The sequence below is a fragment of the Cornus florida genome, unplaced genomic scaffold, assembly GCF_030987335.1.
Source record: "Cornus florida cultivar Cherokee Brave unplaced genomic scaffold, ASM3098733v1 CherokeeBrave_3.0.0_Hap2_Chr02, whole genome shotgun sequence".
Classification (NCBI taxonomy): Eukaryota; Viridiplantae; Streptophyta; class Magnoliopsida; order Cornales; family Cornaceae; genus Cornus; species Cornus florida.
Window position 1 is genome coordinate 21677017 of NW_026775572.1, and position 16427 is coordinate 21693443.

Consider the following 16427-nt stretch of genomic DNA (forward strand, 5'->3'; position numbering starts at 1 on the left):
CGGGATGAAAAAAGATGTTGCACAGTTTGTGGCTAGATGCCTTACCTGTCAGCAGGTGAAGGCCGAGCATCAGAGACCAGCCGGTTTGTTGGAACCATTACCTATAGCACAATGGAAATGGGAGCATATTGCTATGGATTTTGTGACAGGTCTTCCAAGGTCACAAAGGGGCAATGAGTCCGTGTGGGTCATCATTGACAGATTGACCAAGACGGCTCACTTTTTGCCTATTAAGGCAACAGATGATGCAGAGAAGCTTGGTGTTCTTTATGTAAAGGAGATTGTAAGGTTGCATGGAGTTCCAGTAACCATTGTTTCAGATAGGGATGCTAAGTTCACTTCGAAGTTTTGGGAAGGACTTCAAGCAGCGTTTGGCTCAGCGTTGCACCTGAGTATGGTATTCCATCCACAGACTGACGGTCAGTCGGAGCGTACTATCCAGATTTTGGAGGATATGCTTCGGGCATGTGTGCTTGACTTGGGTGGTAGTTGGGAGGATCACCTTCCACTTATTGAATTTGCCTACAACAACAGTTATCAGGCGAGCATTCAGATGGCTCCATTTGAGGCGTTGTATGGTAGACCTTATAGGTCTCCTGTTTGTTGGACTGAGGTAGGCGAGACAGCCGCCTTAGGACCTGACATTGTACTCGAGACTACTGAGAAGATTAAGTTGATAAGACAGAGGTTACTTACAGCTCAGAGCCGACAGAAGAGTTATGCGGATAAGCGGAGACGGCCGTTATCCTTTGAGGTGGGAGACCACGTTTTTCTTCGGGTTTCTCCACGGAAGGGTTTGATGAGATTTGGGAAAAGTGGCAAGTTGTCGGCACGATTCATTGGACCATTTGAGATTTTGGACCGTGTATGAGAGGTTGCCTACAGACTTGCTTTGCCACCACAGTTGGATAGGGTCCACAATATTTTTCATGTATCGATGTTACGAAAGTACGAGCCAGATCTATCTCACATTTTGAGTTGGGTTGATGTAGACATTGATGAGGATGTTTCCTATGAGGAAGGACCAGTTCAGATTCTTGACACACAACAAAAGGTGTTGAGGAACAAGACGATACCAATGGTGAAAGTCCTTTGGAAACACCATGGAGTCGAGGAGGCTACTTGGGAGCTCGAACAGGAAGTTCGCTCCAAGTATCCAGAGTTATTTTATTCTCCAGGTATGTCTTGATTTCGGGGACGAAATATTTTAAAGTTGGGGAGAATGTAATGTCTGTAACTTAAAAAGGCAAAAGAAAAAGATAAAAGAAAAGAAAAAAAAAATGTTTGGGACCCACAAGTTTAAGTGGTCATAAGACCACGTTTTTTTTCCTTTTTTTTTTTTTGTTCTCTGTTGTTTCTTCTGTCTCGCAGCTCTCTGCCTCTTTGTATTTCTTTTTTTCTTTTTCTTTTGCAAGCTTTCACTCTTGATTTCTCCCTCATCTCTTATTGGATTAAGGTACCGTTTGAGGCAAAACGACGAGCACGACGAGCTCTACGTGCTAGTACCAGAAATTCCAGCTTTTGGTCCTCTTTGGGAGCTCGAATTTAGAGACCCATTTTAAGGGTTTTGGCTCACTTTTGAGGTAGGGACACCTTAATCCACTACTTTCTTATTCCATTGTGAGTTATAATCATTTGTTGTGCTAAGCATGCTTAATTAGAAGTTAATTGTATCAATGATTATTTTAAATGTTGTCTAGAGAAATTAATGTATTTGAATGTGAGTTGTTTTATGTGTAAAGCATGCTTAAATGTATTTTGTTATATCTTAATGTGTTAATAATTACTTGGGAGATGTTGAACATGTTAAATGTTTAATTTTATGGTGTAGAATTTTAAATGCCATGACATTGAATGTATGGAACATATATACATGCACATACCATTGGGTTTGCATGAAATGGGAGAAATTGTTCTTGAAATAAATATGGGGAATTTCAGGGAAGTGTTTTTGATGAAATGGTTTTATGCGAAACCCGGTCGCTGCGGGGTTATCAACGAGCCCGAGGTTAATATAGCCTAGAGGGAACTAGGGAGTCGCCCTAGCGTGGTTGAGCTAGCTGGGCCCCATAATGACGCCGCGGGGTTACCAAGGGTCAGGGACACTAGCCAATCCTCCTCTCGTGTCGCGGCGAGGCTACCAAAGGGCGGGCTGTATTAACAGTTTGGAAACAATGTTTTGGATTATGAAAATGGGGAGCGACACTAGCATGCATTGCATCTCATACCATTGCATTGGATATACTTGAGATTGAATCGTTATGCTGTATTATTTCCCGACATTGTATGATCCCCATTTCCCATTGGCCTATGCTTTGTTTGGATTCACAAGGACACAAGATGTGTGTCTTAAGTGTCACCTGCTGAGCTTTATGCTCACCCTACTATTTATATTATTTTTTTCAGGTCTTGGAAATGAACTGGTGGACGACAATCCACCTCAAGCTTGAAAGTTGTTAGAAGGTTGTTTGCTATTTTGTATTTTGACCGTTCTATGTATATTCGTAGTTGTGGAAATGTAACTAAGTTAGTATTCATGGCCTTGTAACTTAAGAACGAACTTATCTTTTGTTTGATGTAAATGAAACTAATGAAATTATGGTATATGTTTCCATGCAATTATATCATGTAACGTTGTAACACTGGGATTTTATATCTTAACCATGTATTTTGGGACTGTAATTATGATAATTTAGATTAATTGGTGTGTGGATGTTCCACCATGAGAGGAACTATGTTGAGGTATAATGAATGGATGAATGGGATGCTGGATGATTTTATGTGCTTTGTGTATTGGGACAGGTTGTTGAAGGCCCATTTTTAGGGGAGGTTATGCCGAATTTTTTTAAAAATTTTGGCATCAGCTAGGGTCGTTACAAGTGGCCCTCAAGGCCTTCTGCAACAAACAATTCAATACTAGTTTCGCCGGACTTTCACCCTCTTCAACGGGTGTTTCCACATTATCCCTCCTTGTAGGAATAACCCTTGGGGCAATTAAATCCCGAAGAAATGTGTCCTCATCAACTGGCTCCGCCGGATTGGAGCTCGAGCTCTCGCCAACATCACCCCTTGTTGACCTAGGGCCAACTTCCCTGGGTTCCTCACGCTATGACATCGTTCTATAAAATAAATAAAACGATTCAATAACAATAACACTAAGGTCCAATCGTGAACAATTTAACATAAAAGGATGCTATACTAACACTTAGCATGCAAGACTATGCAATGAACACATTAATATAAGTATAGAAGCACATAAGCACGTAAGCATATAAACAAGTAAACAGTTAAGCATGTTTTTGCACATAGCAAAACACTTTAACAATTAATCACATAAACTATGCAAATGACTTTCCATGCAACCTCTATGTAGGCCTCTACCCGTCGTCCTAATGGTTTTCAAACCAAGACTCTGATACCAAATTTGTAATGACCCTAACTGATGCTAAAATTTAAAAAAAAAAAAAAATTCGGCATGACCTCTGCTAAAAATCGTCCTACAACAACCTGTTTAAAAGCATTTTTAACCTGTCTCAACACAAAAAACATCTAATATATTTCATGGTGGTACAACCACATACTATATCATCCAAGTATCATAATTACAGTCCCAAAATACAAGATTAAGATCACATGTCTATGCTTTACAAGCCCATAGGTATAATTATAATATTTAAAGTCCATAAGTCATCGTACAAAATACGTTATGCTTAGTCTTACAAAAATAAAGTGACCCAAGTACTAAAACAACAAAATAAGCTCCTAATCCATACTAAGTCTGTGGTAGAATGTCATCCGCCACTTCTTTCCCGTTTCCTATAAAAAAATGTTAAATAAAAGGAGTGAGCAAAATTGCTCAGTAGGTTGTGCCTAAGACACACCTCTTGTGTCCCCGTGAATCCAAACAAGGAATAGGACAATAAGAATTTGGGGTCATGCAAAGCCGAAAAAACACAATATCAATTCTAAGTTTAAAGCAAATAAATCTCATGCCATGAATGCAATGTTATGCATGTCACTCCCCATTTTCAGAAAAATATCATCACTTCATAAACTGTTAATATAACCCGCCCTTTGGTGACTCCGTAGTGACACGAGAGAAGGATTGGCTATTGTCCCTGACCTTTGGTACCTCCGCAGCGTCATTTGGGGCTTAGATAGCTCAACCACGCTAGGGCAATCTTCCTAGTTTCCTCTAGGCTATATTAACACACCGGCCCTTTGGTGACTCCGCGGCGACCAGGTTTTTCTCAAAAAACCATTTTATCAAATTTTCCCCAAAATCCATTTTTTCATCTTTTTCAAATCATTTCACCCTTTCATACCCCATGCTTTGAATGCATGTTACATGCCTTTTTAATGCCATAAAAATTTGGGAAAAAATTAATGTTACACCACTAGCATGCTTCTTCATAACAATTTTTAACAATTTAATGAACACAATAAACATAGAAGATCAACAATTAGGCATACTTTCCATGTAGAACAACAAATACACAGAATCGCATGCTTCATATACACAATTAAAATCATTTAAGAGATTATCAGTTCAAATCTAGCATGATTGACGACAATTAAAGTAGGGAAACTCACAGAGGAACAAGAATTTGAGTATTAGAGACCCTACCTCTAAAGCAATGAAAAACCCCAAATTGATACCCTAGATTTCGAAAATTAAAGAGTGCACCAAACTAGAAATTGCTCCTATCAACTTGTAGGTCTCGCTGTGAGCTTCAATTTGCCGCAAACAGCACTTCAAAATACCAAGAAATGAGGAGAAATCAAGAGTGGAAGTTGCAAAAGAAAAAGAAAAAAAAAATACAGAGATGAAGACAAGCAATGGGGAAAGAGTGAGATAGCAGAGAATAAGAAAAAAAAACGTGGTCTTATAACCACTTTAAAACAAAATTGTGGGTCCCTCATAAATATATGTAAAAACTTAAACATTACATCATTGTTGATGACGTGATATAGTTCGTTGACTGTTTGACCAACCTATGTGGGCCGTGTAGGTTAACATATTTTAGACACCTACAATAACAAATAAAAAAAAGTTTTTTATTTTTATATTTAAAATAAAATAAGGTAAGTCTTTTTTTTTTTTTTTTTGGTATTAATAAAAATAAAATTAGAGTTGAAAAAACTCAAAAATAATAATTGAATACTTCACAACCACAATACTAATAGTTTGATAAAATTTTAAAAAATTATTAATAAATTAAAATTTTCTGGATAATTTGAAAAAACTTCCATTTAAAAAAATTTACATTTTTTTTTTTAAAATACTATGCATGACCCCATGACCTCTATAATCCAAGACAATCATTATACGCAGTTATGCACGAATGAGGTGAAAAAACTTCCATTTAAAAAAATTTCCATTTAAAGAAACGACGTACTTTATGTTTGTAAGGAAAAAAAAAAAATTGACGGGGTCAACCCATCCAGCCCGAACACATTCGGGCTCGGGTTACTATTAGAGCCCAAATTTTTTGACATCGGGCTGGGCCAACCCAACCTGACTTCGGCTTGAGGTTGGATAGGGACTGGGCTAGGTTAGGCCGGTTCAACTTGCATCTCTAGTTTGTCCTAATAGCTAAATGGTCTTTTTGTTTTTGGGAATGATGTCTACTCTTGCGTCGAAAACCCTTCTCTTTTAATCCAGTTGTAGGTGAGGTGGGATTCGAAACCCCGATACAGTGGTTCATACAACTTGTCTTTGCTCAATGGATACAAATTTCATATATTTCAATTGTCTCAATTCAGATACGGAAAACTTACGACTATTTTTACGAGGGAGCTTTCTTAAGAGCATTACTCATCTATTATACCCGTATTGCTAATAATGTTAGCTAGAGGTGCTCACAATTCGATTGCCAAAAAGTCAAATGAAAGGGAAAAAACAAAGAAGTTTGCAATCCTCATTAGGGGTTATTAGTATCGATAGATTTAAAGATTTCTTTGTGTTTTGTTTAACTTAATGCCAATCAGGAACAAGAAACATGATGTTCTGTCAATTGAGAGAGAGAGCCATCTCAGTATGAATGAATGTGGGTTGTTTGTCATGACTTTTGGAAAAAGATCAGCAAAAAGTGAGAAACTAGTAAGTGGAACAAAGAAAGGGGAAATTAAAACCTTATGTCAATTTCTATGGGGACGAAGCCCAACCTTATCTGATATTTACTTAGATTTTTACCTATCGCTCATGCAATAATTTTACTAGTTTAATATCTCCAACCCAATCACTGTGCCAAGTCCTACTCAAGTCGTTGAGTCTATTCATATACAGCTTCCTAGCAAAGTAGTGGGAAAGTAAATGTCTTTCTTTTCTGTGTTTTCTAATAGGGAAAGAGTTTCACTTCTGACTGCACCAAGAAAGTGTCCGTTCGTCAACTTATTGCATTCCAATAATTGTATGCTTTATTTATCCCCGCCATTTTTTTTTTAGCTTTTGTTTCTAAAAGTAAGTGTCTTTTATATGCTTTTCTATGGGGAAAGAATGTCATGTTTTTTGACTGCACACACAGAGCGTCGGTTCCTCAACTTAACAATGTTACATGGGCCGACGACTTCGGTTGAAGTCTTCCTCTTAATATTCATTATCCTTTTAATGATTGTAGTGCTTTGTATTTGCACCAATAGGAAGCGAAAAACAGAAAAATAAAAATCTAGCAAAGTGTGCGCCCTTTTGCTCTCACATTTTGTACGCGCTTTCGCTTTTGATATATTTATAATTTAATTTTGTCGATTTTACACTTTTGCTCTCAAATTTGTTCCCTCTTCAGCTTTATGTGACGTAGCCAAATACCCTTGACTATCAAGTCTTTGCACGAAAGTTTTTTTTTTGCACAAACCCTTTCAACTTACCAATTTGTTGCAAGGGCCTCGTGGTTAATGGCCATTATAAATGAGTAATATACCCTTCCAATAGAATACAAACAAATTGAATAGTTGAAATAAAGTAATCTCCATAAAGTTACTGCTTACTTGGTTTGTCACTTAAAAAAATAAATAAATAAAATATAAAAAATTATCAAGTACTCAAAAAAATAAAAAATTGATCTTAGAAAACTGAACCAACGCGACAAAGGATAATGGAATACATATTATTTCATAATTTTTTTAAAAAATGACATTATATTTTGTTACATTCTTTTATGGCATCTCTAGTAAAATTGTTGTTTTCATTATCTGTGATTGCATTGTAAGTTCTGTGCCAATTTATGAAGATCCATAAAGCTTTCTTGTTGGTTTTCTCACTAGTGATGTGCCAATTTCGGTTTTGAACTAGGATAGACTTGTTTTTCGTGGATCAACAGGGACACCTACCAACCATCTTTCTTATATATGTTCTGGTAGGTACCTAGCTTTGAATCACTCACCAACACAAATCTGTTTCTCTCAGTACGTACCCTATCAACCATGGAAATTCTCAAATACGACCACACTCATCGTCATTTCCCTCCATATATTCTGTTTGGTGCTATGTCCAAGATCTCTGTTTTTCTCTTCCTACTAATCACCCCCTTTGCAAAACCACTATCCCACGAAAACACCACCTTCGGATTCAACAGTTTCAATCCAAACATGCATGACATCTCATATGAAGGAGATGCTTACTCGTCAAACCAAGTCATCAGTCTCACAAAATATTTAAAAGCAAGCGTTGGTCGAGCCACCTACAGAGAACCCATAAAACTTTGGGACATTGCCTCTGGAAATCTTGCAGACTTCAACACCCACTTTTCCTTTCTAATAAACTCGCGAAATGCTTCCACTGGTTACTCTGGTTTTGCCTTCTTTCTCGCTCCCTTCGGCTCCCACCTCCTTCCTAACTCAGGAAATAGCCATCTTGGTCTGGTTGGTACCAACACCACAAACGTTTCATTTGTTGCTGTTGAATTCGATACATATTCGACTCCTGGGCCATGGGACTTCCAAGGCTCTGATCATGTGGGTATTGATGTCAACTCTCTTAGTTCTGTAGAGGCCGTGGAATGGTCTTGGAGTGACGGGCAAAGAGCTAAGGCTTGGATCAGCTATAATTCTAGTTCAAAAAATCTTAGTGTTCTTGTGAATGATGATCAAATGGCTTCAAGTAGTTCAACTTCAAATTCCACTAGCCTTTCCTACATAGTTGATTTGAAGATGTTTTTACCGGAGTTGGTGACCATTGGCTTTTCTGGTGCCTCTGGATCAGATAATGATGGGTATGAGACGTACAACATTATCTCATGGGATTTCAGCTCTACTCTGAAAAGTGCTGAAAATGTAACAAATATGATCTCTGGAAGAAAGAAAAACAAGATCTGGCTGTGGATATATATCATGCTGGGTGTTGGTGCTTGTTTTGTGGTTCCTGCTTTGGTATGGTTTGGCTGTTGGATGGAAAGGAATAAAAGCAAAACTGAAAGTGGTCGTATGGAAAGAAATAATAAAAGGAATACTGAAAATAATCCGATGCCAGCAGACTATGAGTTGGAAAGGGTGGAAGTACTACCTAGGAACTTCTCATGCCAGGAGTTGGAAAGGGTGGAAGTACCTAGGAACTTCTCATACTGGGAATTGGAAGTCGCGACCAATAGTTTTGCAGATGAACGGCTGCTTGGAAGGGGAGGGTTTGGACGGGTTTACAAAGGGGTCTTGAGTGATACCGAATCCAGTGTTGCTGTTAAAAAGATAATTCCAGAGTCGCGGCAAGGTATGAAGGAGTATGTCTCAGAAGTTCAAGCCATTAGCAGACTGAGGCACAAGAACTTGGTGAAACTCATTGGTTGGTGTCATGATCAAGATCAGGAACTTCTCATTGTTTATGATTTCATGCCAAATAAGAGCTTGGATTTCCATCTTTTCAAAGAAACACGCTTGTTGAAATGGGAAGAGAGGTACAGGATCGCGTTAGGTCTGGCATCGGCATTGGTTTATATGCAGGAGGACTGTGAACAATGTGTGCTGCACCGGGACATCAAATCGAGCAATGTTTTGTTAGATTCGAATTTTAATGCGAAGCTTGGGGATTTTGGGCTAGCAAGACTCGTAGAACACGGAAAAGAATCTCAAACAACGGATTTGATTGGGACACCGGGTTACATGGCTCCCGAATACCATCAGAATAGAAAAGCTACCAAGAAATCGGATATCTACAGTTTTGGGATCGTCGCTTTGGAGATAGCATGTGGAAAGCATGCTATTGAACATGGTGAAGCCAAAGGCAAGAAAGTTGTAATTGAATTGGTGAAGGCGGTATGGGGACACTATGGAAATAGAAATTTTATGGAGGCAGGCGATCCAAAATTAGGCAGAGAGTATGATGTGGAACAGATGAAGCGTTTGATTGTTGTGGGGCTTTGGTGTGCTCATCCAGATTATAGCAGCCGCCCTTCCATAAAGGAAGTCATGGATGTGCTCAATTCTAAAGCTCCATTGCCAGACCTGCCATCAGCTATGCCAGTATCCACATTTATTCCTCTTCCAGTAATTCTTTCCTCATCAAATGGTGCTAGTGGTTCTGAAAGAGGCCAACCCCAATATTCAGGCAATAGCGGCAACACTGATTCCTCAAACTACAGGTCATTTCCTACAGCTTCTGGTGGTTCATGATTCTCGCACATTCAGATGTGTAGCTATGTCCTAAATATATCAAGCTTGAAATATGCATGTGATGTGTGTGTGTTTCAGTGTTTGTGTGTTTTCTTCTTATCTCTGTGCCTTAATTACATCTAGCATTGTTATTGGCACTTCTTGTTTTCAATCTGTATAATTTGCGCTATTGTTATTGTGAGTGTGAAGTATTGTAACTTGAGTGAAGAGATTGGTAATGAATGCTGTGATTTCAATTTCTATGTTTACCTTTTTGTGATTTTAGGTGGTGTTTTGGACAACAATCTGTCACACAAATCTTTGAAAATTTTGGGGTGATTTCATGCCTTTTTCTTCCATTAGATTGCTTAAAATCCAGTTCAATGGCCAAAAAGCCTGAGCGGAAAACGTAATCTTTGGAATTTTACCCCCACCATTGCAACTAATCAAAAAATGTTTTATGTAAATCATACTACTATATATTAACCTCATCCAGTACACTAAATACCTTATGAACCTGTTTTCTTGATTTTATTTCCACTAAAACATAGATTAAAATTATCACTCTCATGTACATACAAACACGTGCCATAAAATAATATAGGAGTAATAATCTTATACATTTGGCAAAATTGCAAAATTACCATGATACTCTGTTCTTTATTAAAAATATAATAATGGAGTATCTTATCAAATATAACAATTGAGTTTCTTAATTCCCTAATGTTGATTTTTGATGTTGCTTTTGGACGTTGAATTTTCTTTTTATTCTTTTCTTCTTCTCCTTTTGTTTTTGTACTCTCTTTTTAAAATTTCTTTTTTTTGTTCTCATATATGATCTATCTCTTTTTAAAATTTCTTTTTCTTGTTCTCATATATGATGTATGTGCTGTATTTTTTTCTCTTCTTCTTCTTTAATTTTATTATTGTAATATTATAATGTTCGTCTACTATATTTTTAAATTTTTCCTTACTGTAGTATTTTTTTATTGTAAAAATAACATAATATTTGAATCTTTATTATTACATTTTCATTTTTGGTTTGCTGTCTTGCTACACTCAACTATCATGTTTAATTGGATATATATATATATATATATATATATATATATATATATATATTTAATTTGTTATGTTCATTATGCTCCCCTGAAATAAATTTGTGGCTCTGCCCTTGCATTTAGGTGGTTTAGATTGTATGAACTCATATGCTTAATAAAATGAAAATCACAAAGCAAATTAGAATTTCATTGCTTAGTTTTTTACTTGGAATTTCTCTCACATTTTAAAATATAAATTTGACCAAAGACAATCCAAAATTTGAAAACATTCAACAAATTGCAATTGGAAGAGAGAAAATAAAAAATGAAGGGAGAAAATAAAAAAGATAAAGGTTTGGCATACCACCCTCAAAATCACATATATTATGTTTCTTGGGTTTGAAATTAGAGAAAATTTAGTTTAAAATTTGTATTAAATTTTCTCTAATTTCAAATTGAAAGCACCAATTCGACCTCATCAAACATAATAGTGTTTTTAGTTCTTTAAAATACAATTATTGCATGCATTTCTATGTTTTTTCATGGGTACGAAATTGACCTTTTAAATGTGTCAAGTGAGGTTGCTTCAACAATTTAGTTGCCTAATAATTTCACGCTTCTATAAATGCACTAATACGCCACTCCTGTGTTGCAAACAGAAAAGTAATTTGTTGATCTTCCAGATATTGTGAAGAGATTATTGATCAAAATGTTAGCTTGAAGCTTTAATTGGCTTTGCTGGTGAAGGAGACCTGTCATTTATAATTGAAGTAATGCTTATTAAGAGAAGATGTCATGACTCTTGTCATGATTTCTCTTTATTTATTTATTATTTATTTATATATTTATTTTGCAGACTTCTCATTATTTAACCATTAAATAATTTATTTTACTTCTTACTTAATTAAAAAAAAATGTTTTTATTTAATGGTCACATAAATAAAAGCCGTTGTTAAGGAACAAGACAACACGGAGTCACCAAATTTTGCTACGATACCAAATTTTCTTTCTCGGAAAAAAACGAACCCCTTAATTCTCTGGTCAAAATGGGTTGAATACAAACATTTATTTACTTTCAGTTCATATTCTACAATTAGATAACAACCACAATTTAATTGTAGCGGCTATTTCTATTTCTATTTAATCGGTCAATTTGTGAAAATTGTGCAAATCTTGCTCAAGCTGAGGTGTTGAAATTGTTCTTGCATTGTGTAGCAATCTTTAAATTTTTTGATGATCAACTCGAATTAGGCTTCATTAAAAGTCGGTATTTTTGTGAGACCAGGACAATCTTGAGAGGCTCAATATTTTCTGAGGGAGTAATGATACTTACACCGAATACTTGTAGTGAATTGTCTAACCGAATGATTTTTAATTGGTTATTTATATCAAATACAACTAAGTGAAAGGTTCAACTTTCTTATATATTGTATAATTGACTAATTAAAAGAGTAGATCTAACAATTCACTGTAATTATTTGGTGCAAGAATCATTTTTCTTTGTGAGGCCATTGGCCAATGTGACTGCCCAAACTTTTGAAAGGCACTAGCAATACAAATTTTTTGGCCCAAATTGGATAACGATCCCACACTAATATAAATTTTCACATAAAATACTATTCCGTCCATTAATTGGTCCAAAAATCGACCATAACTCTAAAATAGATGCCTAATAAGAGCCTGTTTGGATTGCTTATTTCTTAAAAACGATTTTGTTTTAAAAATCTGTATTTAGATTTGTTTGGTAACCATTAAAAACGTTTATAATGATTACTAAATTTAGAATTTTGGATCTTTTAAAAATAGATGATGAATATTTTAGGTAATAATTTTTCATTAGTCAATTATGTAATTTTTTATTTTTTATAAAGATAATTACATCCATTCTTTAATAAAGTTGTCATTATCGAATATAGTAACATCTTATTAAGTAATTAGCAATAGAAATGTTTTAAAAAATATTGTTACAAAATAAATTAAAAACTAATTTAATTATGAAAAATACTTATTATAATGTATTAATGTGTCAATTTTTTATTGATCACAATTTTTGACAGAAGAAAAAAATAAAAATAAAAAACAAGACCTAGCTGTGGGTTGGGGTGGGTTGTGTGGTATGTCTTTTGCTTTGGTATAGTTCGGGTGTTGGCATAAAATGAGCAAGAGGGAGAAGGAAGACGCTCCTGAGCGTCCAGTGCTAGCAGCCATGGACGACGAATTTGAAAGCTCAGCGGCACCTAGGATGTTCACATACAATGAAGTAGTAGTAGTCATTGCAACCAGAAATTAATAATAATTTTAACTTTAAAATTAATATCAAACACGAACACAAAAATAAAATATAAAATAAAAAATCATTTCATTTCACCTTCTTTTATTTCATTTTAACCCACCAAACTAACCCTTAGCATCAGGGTCGGTTATAGGTCCTCCCCCAAAGTCATTAGCAAGTGACCTATCAGCTGCTTCAAATGGGCATAATTGTATTTTTCTTTTTCTGTTTTTTCACAATTCAACCATGGCGTCTTCAATTTAATGAGTGGGCCAAGTCCAGCTTGAAAAATGTTGGATAATCAGTACCTACCAATGAAATTCAATTTCATTAAATTTATTTATTTATATTTTTTATTTTGCTTGTCAATATGTCAAGTGGAGGTCAAGTCATCAACCTACTACTCGCGTAATAATTGTACTAGTTATAAAATGCACCTGCTAAGATCATAAACCATTCAGGTGGAATTGATGCGTTGACTTGGGATAGCCTAGTCAATGCCGAATAATCCAAAGTCCGATTACTTTATAATTATATGGATCATTCACTCTAATGCAAATTCACACTTAAAAGAGTTATATTCACACTAACGGATCCTTCTTGATACTGTCAAAAGAGTTACGGAAAGCCGTCACGACGGACCGCGCTGTTTCGAATCATGATGACATCTCCTTTTCTTCTTCTTTTCTGTTTCTTAACAAAGAAATAGCGCAATGAAAAAGAAAAAAGGAAGAAGTTTCTTTAGCAGAAGATAAAGGTGTACAAAGACTGATTCAACAAATCTCAACACTTGTTGGTCTACCGTAATAATTAATCAATATATAATTTCATATGTGTATATTATATATATATACACACACACACACTAAGCCTATCCATTTGCAAGCTTAATCAAACAATCCCAAACTCACCATGGACATTATGATCTGCAAGTACTACTCTTCCAACACCCTTCTCTATATTTTCTTCATGATCATCTTTTTCTTTCCTCATGCAACTCCACTATACTTCAACATCCCTAAACTCACAGGCGGAGATCAAAACGTCAACATAAAAGCCTACCCAGATGCTTATATCACGGAACAAGGCCTCCAAGTCACTCCCGACGAGCGCGGCCAAGCGCGAACGGACAAAGTTGGCCGAGCCACATATGTGAAACCACTGCATCTTTGGGACAAGGCTTCTCAAAACATGGCAGATTTCACAACCCATTTCTCCTTTGTCATCAATTCAGAAGGAGACTCAGTTAACCACGGCGATGGCCTCGCATTCTTCCTTGTTCAAAACATTTCCAATTCTGATATCCTTGTCACACCAGGCAGTGGCCTTGGTCTTCCAGTCGACAATGTGACAATGAACTCTACCACTACTCCATTTGTTGCTGTCGAGTTCGACACTTACACGAATACTTTTGATCCGTACGCCCCGGACAGCTCTCATGTAGGTATCAATGTCAAGTCTATGAGCTCTGTTAACACTTCAATATGGTATGGAAATATTACTCAGGGGGGAGAAAATGAAGCTTGGATTAGTTATAGTTCGGATTCCAAAATTCTGAGTGTTGGCTTCACTAGTTATTTTGGTAACAGCATCGTTCAACAAGGTAACCTTAGTCACAAAGTTGATCTGAGCAAGTGCTTGCCAGAATGGGTTGACTTTGGCTTCTCGGCCTCAACGGGGGCCTCTTATGAGAAGCATACTGTTAAATCATGGAGTTTCAATTCAACAGAGCCAGCGCCGGTGACACCAAGCCCCAGTCCCGGCTCAACAGATCCAGCGCCAGTGACACCGAGGCCAAGTCCAGGATCAACAGATCCGGTGTCGGTGACAATGAGCCCCAAAGGAAACAAGGAAAATAAGACAGCACTAGTGGTGGGATTAAGTGTTGGCTCATGTGTACTTTTGGGTGGTGGATTGTGTTTGATTGCCATTTGCTTGCGGAAGAAAAGGAGTGGAGGAAACGAAGAAGATGCGGAATTTGTCTTTGAACTATCCATGGATGATGAATTCGAGAAGGGTATTGGACCAAAGAAGTTCTCCTACAGTGAATTGGCTCATTCGACTAACAACTTTGATGAGGAAGAAAAGCTTGGAGAGGGAGGGTTTGGTGGGGTTTATAGAGGTTTCTTGAGGGAGTTGGACTCTTATGTTGCTGTGAAGAGGGTGTCAAGAGGTTCTAAGCAAGGGCTTAAAGAGTATGCATCAGAAGTTAAGATCATTAGTAGATTGAGGCATAAGAATCTAGTGCAGCTCATTGGTTGGTGCCACGAAAGGGATGAGCTACTACTCGTTTACGAGTTCATGCCAAATGGGAGCTTAGATTCCCATCTTTTCAATGGAAAAAGCTTATTGACATGGGCGATGAGGTACAAAATTGTCCACGGCTTGGCATCTGCTCTGCTTTATCTTCATGAAGAGTGGGAACAATGCGTGCTACACAGGGATATTAAATCAAGCAACATTATGTTGGATTCAAATTTTAATGCCAAAGTCGGAGATTTTGGGCTAGCTAGGCTTGTTGACCATGAAAAAGGATCGCAAACAACACTTTTGGCAGGGACAATGGGTTACATGGCTCCTGAATGTGTCATTACGGGCAAGTCTAGTAAGGAATCAGACGTCTACAGCTTCGGAATCGTTGCACTGGAAATAGCATGTGGAAGAAAACCCATTAATCTCCTGGCAATAGAAACTCAATCAAGACTGGTGGAGTGGGTTTGGGACCTTTATGGAACAGGAAAGCTTCTTGAAGCAGCAGATCCAAAATTATGTGCCGATTTTGATGAGCAAGAGATCAAATGTTTGATGATTGTTGGGCTGTGGTGTGCTCATCCTGATTACAATCTCAGACCTTCAATAAGACAAGCAATTCATGTGCTTAATTTTGAAGCTCCACTTCCCATTCTCCCATCAAAGATGCCTGTACCAACATATTTTGCTCCTGATCCAGTGAATGCACCTATATCTTCATTTCCATTATCCTTTGATCCCACTGTCTCTGAGAGTAACCAAATCCAGTATTCGAGCTACAGTTACAATACCGATTCCTCAAAGTTCACCACATCTTCTTCAACTTCCTCTGCAACTGCATCTCTTCTGCATACGCTGTAAGTTGATTAAAAGAATATCAAGTTCAAGATTGTCATGTAATTGAGGTGTATTGAACTCCATTATCTTTCTCTCTTTTTTGTTCTCATTCCTGGAGAAATAAAGAAAGTTAATTCAATTTTCATACAAATTCTATATAAATTATTTTAAAAAGTTTTAGCATGCCTTTATACTATTAAGTTGTATTTATATAGGATTATTCACACTTGCCTATTCTTTTCACAGCATGTCTTGTTGCCCTGTGCATAAGTAGAACCTTTAGGGATGGCAATTGCACAAATGAATTTGGTGATCTGCTCTGCCCAACTCTATTGTCATAAAATTGTTACATAATACATGTTAAAAAAAAGGACTAATAAATCACAGAAACTGAATAATAATAATAAAATAAGCCATAATCCCAAAAACTGAAATTGAAAGATAATAAA

General features: G+C 36.7%; 2 protein-coding genes across 2 annotated transcripts; both read left to right on the forward strand.

The window, feature by feature from the left end:
* Nucleotides 1–6916: 6916 nt before the first annotated feature.
* Nucleotides 6917–9842, forward strand: LOC132294198 (L-type lectin-domain containing receptor kinase IX.1-like). Its single transcript, XM_059791967.1, has one exon. It carries the CDS (start codon nucleotides 7423–7425, stop codon nucleotides 9598–9600), a length of 2178 nt encoding a protein of 725 aa, XP_059647950.1. The 5' UTR covers nucleotides 6917–7422; the 3' UTR covers nucleotides 9601–9842.
* A 3767-nt stretch (nucleotides 9843–13609) lies between these two features.
* LOC132294197 (L-type lectin-domain containing receptor kinase IX.1-like) lies at nucleotides 13610–16143 on the forward strand. The gene has a single exon (XM_059791966.1). It carries the CDS (start codon nucleotides 13804–13806, stop codon nucleotides 16000–16002), a length of 2199 nt encoding a protein of 732 aa, XP_059647949.1. The 5' UTR covers nucleotides 13610–13803; the 3' UTR covers nucleotides 16003–16143.
* Nucleotides 16144–16427: the final 284 nt, after the last annotated feature.

What these genes read in the sequence shown, in the direction of transcription:
- LOC132294197 (XM_059791966.1), top strand. Translation starts at nt 13,804, where the DNA reads ATGGACATTATGATCTGCAAGTACTACTCTTCCAACACCCTTCTCTAT.
- LOC132294198 (XM_059791967.1), top strand. Translation starts at nt 7,423, where the DNA reads ATGGAAATTCTCAAATACGACCACACTCATCGTCATTTCCCTCCATAT.